This window comes from Felis catus, chromosome X (assembly GCF_018350175.1).
Source record: "Felis catus isolate Fca126 chromosome X, F.catus_Fca126_mat1.0, whole genome shotgun sequence".
Taxonomy (NCBI): Eukaryota; Metazoa; Chordata; class Mammalia; order Carnivora; family Felidae; genus Felis; species Felis catus.
This window is the reverse complement of record NC_058386.1, coordinates 114,839,673-114,844,995: the sequence shown is the minus strand read 5'-3', so window position 1 is coordinate 114,844,995 and position 5,323 is coordinate 114,839,673. Positions and strand designations below refer to the sequence as shown.

Sequence of the window (5,323 nt, the reverse complement as noted above, 5' to 3'; positions counted from 1 at the left end):
TCCTGTTCAAACAGAGATTCTCCTTTCTGATTTCTAAATTAATGTTTTCCTGGCTTCTTCTAAAATATAGTGGGCTTTAACGTTGCACTGACTTTTATTTATAGAGAAGGGAGAACATTTACTGAGTACCTGTGGGTGTCAAGCACCGTGCTACTTAAAATATGGACATCATCTCATCCTCATGACTCCTGTCCGAGACACACAGTTCCATTTTACAGATGGAAAACGGAGGTCAACCGACACGAAGCGATTTGCCCAAAATCATGCGGTGAAGTTGTGGGCCTGGGGTGCTACCGTTGGTCCTTTTAATACAAAGCTCATGCTCTTTTAGTTGTGTCCCACCACATCCTTATACCAAACCCAGGTCAGTCTGACTACTCCGTCTTCCAATTCAAAACAGAGATCACCAAAAAGATGTAACCACAAAAAAAAGAAACTTATTACATTCCTAGGAACAAGGAGCACCACTGGGCCACCAGGACGACCATCTTTGACCTCAGGATCTCAATCGTTGGCTTAATTTTCCTAAAGAGCACTGAACTGACTCAGCATCAAGTATTACCTGCCCAATCATAACAGGGCCCCTTTGCACCACCACACAATCACCAAAATAAGCAGCTATTTCTTTAAGAAAAAAGCACCTCACTGCCTAATATGTATTACTTGGACACTCTGTACAAATTATGTGCATAGTAAAGTGGAGCAAAAATAGAAAGCTGCAGATTTCACCAAGGTGCCAAGTTTTACGTTTTGATAACATGTAATCAAACTGGCAAAAACGGCTAAAGCAAAGAACCTAACAACAACGGATAAAAGTATCCTACAACCAAGTAAACACCTGTTAGTCCTTCCCCTTTAAGAATTTTAAATAAGGTCACATTTATTCACTCAACAAACATTTATTGAGCACCAGCAACTGTGCTCGGTGCTAAGGAATATAACTGTGAACAAGATAAACCAGGCTCCCGCTCTGACCAAATATTTCTGGTTTCTTCTGATCTTGCTAAACGACTACATAATACTTGTTCTCTGCTAGGATTAGATGTTTGGGAAAGTCAGAGTCATCCGAGGCCTCTTGTAGAATACTTTAAAAGTTTCTTTACGGCGAACTTGGCAGAAATCTCTGTTGAACTTGGAGAAGAGAGACGGTCGCCAGTGTCCTTTCGCCGAGCACGTTGACGGTCGAGTTAATGCTCAAGTAAGATGGCGGCTGGTGGCCAATGACGCCGTTCAGAACAGTCGGTTGCGCTTGTGGGTTGGGGAGCCTGTGACACTGTCACTGCACTGGGCCGAGGGGCGCTTGCGGGTCCCCCCGCTGTCCAGGCGGAGGGCCAGTTCTTCGGCGTTGAAGGGGTTCGAGTCGTCCTCGAGGAGGTTGCTTTTCCGGCGCCCTCCGCCGGCCACGCTGCCGGCGACACCGCTGGCCTGGGGCGGGGACCCGGGTGCGCCGGCTCGCACGCTGATGCTGGCCATGGCACCGCTGAGGCCATGCAGGGCGATGGCCTCGTGGAAAGGCTGCAGGTCGACCTCGACGGCCGAGCTGGCTTCGGTGGCGGCGGCCGGGCTGGCGGCCGAGGCGGGCGGCTTCGGGAGGGTCCTGGGGGTGCGCGGCGGGGGCGGGGCGGGGGGCACTTTGCCGCACAGGAAGCTAATGAGGTCTTCGCGGAGGATGGTGCTCCGGCCCTTCTTCACCCACTCGAGCACGTCTTTGATGCGACGCTGGTAGCCAACCTGGACGCCCAGGTCAAAACTTCGTTGGTGGGCGTCCCCGCTCTCTTTGTAGAGACTGGTCACGGCCATGGCCGCGTTCTGGAAGGGGTCCCATACGGACAGTCCTGGCTGTTGGCAGCCGGGATCCTTGTAGAGCTGGGCCACGGCGGTGGCAGAGATCTGGAAGAGGTGCCACAGCCTCTGCTGCTCGCTCTTGAGCCCCGCTGCCTCGGCGGCCGCCTCGTCCTCCACCTCCGGGGGCAGCTGCTCCTCCTGCTCGGCCTCGGCCAAGCACTGGCGTTCCCACTTGGAGAACCAGTGCTCCGCGACCTCGGCCTCGCCCTCCTTCGGCTGCTCCTCCATCCTCCTCCTCCTCCTGGCCGCTCTTCTCCTCCACCGCCGCCGCCTGCTCCGCCTCGCTCTTGCTCCTGCTCCCGCTCCCGCTCCTGCTCCTCCACCTCCGCCTCACCTCCCGCTCCGCGCTGCCCTCCTCCTTCTGCGGCCGCCGCCACCTCCTCCGCGTGCGCCGGCGGGCGGTCGCGCGGGCGGCGGGGCCCCGAGGCCAACTGTTCCGGCGCGCGCCGCCCGCGGCCCCGGTGCACGCCCCGCCCCGCCCGGCCCGGCCCCCAGCTACGCCGCGGAGAGAACTCCGCAGCCGCCGGCGCCGCCTTGCTGCCCCCTTCCGGCCCCGCGGGCCGCTCCTAGCGCCCCCCCAAGGCGCCGCGGCCTCCCCGCCGCCGCCTCGGTCCCCGCCGCCGCCGCCGCCGCCGCCGCCGCCGCCGCGGCCCCGCAGCCCGGCCCCAGCCCCCGCTCCGCCGCCGCCGCCGCACCGAGAACTCGGAGGGGGACCGGCTGCAGCGCTGCCCCAACGCGGCGCCTGCCTACCACTTGGCCCCCTTTTCACACATTTTTGAGACTTGTCGCCATCGTCCAATGAGCTGATCAAATTTTACATCCTATGTTGCCAGAGAGGATTATGGGGCAACTTCATGGTGTCGATCACATCCAGGGCGCCGATCCGGGAAGGCCGGGGGGCGGGGGGGGGGGGGGGGGGTAGTGGAAAGGGCATGGCCCCCGTGAAAGGGCAGGCGGTGTGAATCCCTGCAATGCCCTCGACACCGTAGGTACCCAAGAAAAGTGTTTTCCGTGGGTCGACGCGGTATTTTGCGGAGGAAAGTCCATATAGCATAACGCGCCCTCCCCCCTGCCACGCTCCCTCGGCCTCAGTTTCCCCAAGTGCCAAATGAGGTGGTTGGATTAGGTCTCTGGAAGGCACCTACAGCCGTGATTTAGAACTTTCCCGCTGGCGCTGCAAAGCACCTCTTCTGGGCTAGCTGCACACTTATCAGATTCTAAGAGTCATGTCAGAAATGGTAATGATTTTTTTTTCCCCTCCGTATTCTTGCAAGGTTCTTGGTCATTAAAAAAAAAAAAAAAAAAAAAAAAAAAAAAATGGGTTGGGGGTTTTCTGTGGTCTCCTTTCAACTACTGAAAATTCCAAGATGAAGAACTTGGGGGGGGGGGGGTGGGAACAGGAAAATGAAATCCCAAACACGCTCTAGTGTAAAATTCTGCCTTTTAGGAAAGGAAAAAAAAAAAAAAAAGTTTGCCTAATTCAACACCCATATAGCTAGGTAACACATCATAATAATACCAAAATTAAGCTACACCTAAGATACCACGGTCTTTTCTCTGTTCAGTAACAACCCTCCTATAATGATGCAGTTCTTTTTCAGTGCAGACAATTCCACAGCAAACTGTGTTAACAGAAGAAAAATGATCACTGAGCTAAGGATAACATCAAAAATGGGAGAAACTAGCATGCAATAATTTTTTTAATGTAAGAAAAAAGTTAGAATTTCACAGTTTCTGTTGAAGACAGTATCTGCCAGGGCTCCATAAAGCCTTACAGAGATAAAGGAGGCTAAATCTCCTAGCGAAATATGTTTCATAATTCCCAAATATGAAAATGAGTATATAAAATAAAATGATCTAATCATTAAGCTTTATCATCTTCCTTAAAAGAAATACATGTTTCTAAGTTAAATATAAAAGGGAAGAAGAAGAAGAAGAGGGGATTGTGCCCTTTCTCTGCAAACCAGGCTTTTTCACGATTCATTAAACCCTTTTTCCATATGTGTAATTGGACTCTTCTCATTTACATAAACGAGGGATGAGGCAAAGACCTAAGATCAGCCCAAAAGGAGAACTACATTTCTCATTCTCCAACGTTAAAAAAAAACACAACGTAGAAAACTCCGAGAAGGCAGATTCCCCCTCCTCTCACACACACCCACATATACCGGCCCTGAAATAGTTCATGGCCAAGGAGACAGTGAGTTTGCCAGAGGTTTGGGGGTTGCTGTGCACATGGCGGCTCACAGTTATCATCAGTGGCACAGGTTTTATTTTATTTTCTCTAAGTAAAAAAGTCTGGATTGACACGACTGACAGTAGGACACCATATCCTATTTTCTCCCCTCATTTTTGATTGGGTTAAAAAACCAAGAAGAAAGACCGCGCTGTCTTTGAAAGAGCACAACCTTATGCTTGGGCTTGAGTTGTCTGGCTGGTGTCCTCCATTCAGTTCGTCTCAGCACCTGATTAATTAGTTAATTAGTACTTAGAGCTGACTAGCCCCAGTCGGCATGGTGAAATGTTGAATCCAGCATTGAAATTTCTGTGTCGCACACCCTAATTATTATCACCCCACTACTTTTAAAACCATTGCACCAAATTATTATAATAGAGCCAGACAACTGTGTGGGAATATGTTCTTTCTGAGAAATAATGGTAGACTTGTAATATTTTTCACTATTGCCCTTAACACATTTAAACAAAACAATGAATGGGAAAAATTCTAATTCAATTAGCCTCCAGCTCCTTCCATAGAGAAAATGATTGTATACGGAAGAGGTGTCAGAAAAATCACACCAAAAATTTTTCATGGTTTATCATTTCTTCCAGTGGCAAAGAGTACGTTTCTAAGATATCCTATCTGAGATTAATTTTGTTCCCATAAAAGTCTAAAATGTCAGGAATTAAAAAAAAAACAGAATAGAAAATAGAAACAAAACAAAAAAAACCCTAAGATTATTTTAAGTAGCTGTCAGGAAATGATGTTATCTGTGTGTGTTTGGGGGAGAGGGGGACTTCTGATGTTTAAAAATACTGACATGGTTTAGGAATGAGTTTTCTATGGGAAACTCATTCTAAGGAAAAAATATTCCTTGGCCGCTGCCCCATTCTTCCATAAACTAGATGTCATAGACAAGGTTTAATATCAACCAGGGGGAAATAGTTTCAGAAAATAAGTTAGGACACCAACCTAGAGGCGTCTAATTTTTGGCATTTCTCAGTGTACCATTCCCAAAAAGGGCCCCAGTGTGTCAAAGATTTTCAGTATTATTGGTAGCTATTTTCACCTGAAACAATCCTTATATATCAGTAGTGGCCTGCTTGTAATTGTAAGAGCTAAATGGTACACAAAACTGGATACACAACCACACAGATCAGTAAATGGGTCGGACTGAAAGCAAAAGTAAACACCAACCTTAGGAAATGAAAGAAGTTAAAAGATAAGTGTTAAGGACCTTATTCTTTTTGGAGAATA

At 49.3% G+C, this 5,323-nt stretch overlaps 1 protein-coding gene across 1 annotated transcript; it reads right to left on the bottom strand.

Moving 5' to 3' along the window:
• Window positions 1-698: 698 nt before the first annotated feature.
• LOC105260236 (UPF0472 protein C16orf72) lies at window positions 699-2,240 on the bottom strand. The gene has a single exon (XM_011280033.4). The coding sequence runs from the start codon at window positions 2,071-2,073 to the stop codon at window positions 1,231-1,233; it is 843 nt and encodes a 280-aa protein (XP_011278335.2). The 5' UTR covers window positions 2,074-2,240; the 3' UTR covers window positions 699-1,230.
• Between the last annotated feature and the right edge of the window lie 3,083 nt (window positions 2,241-5,323).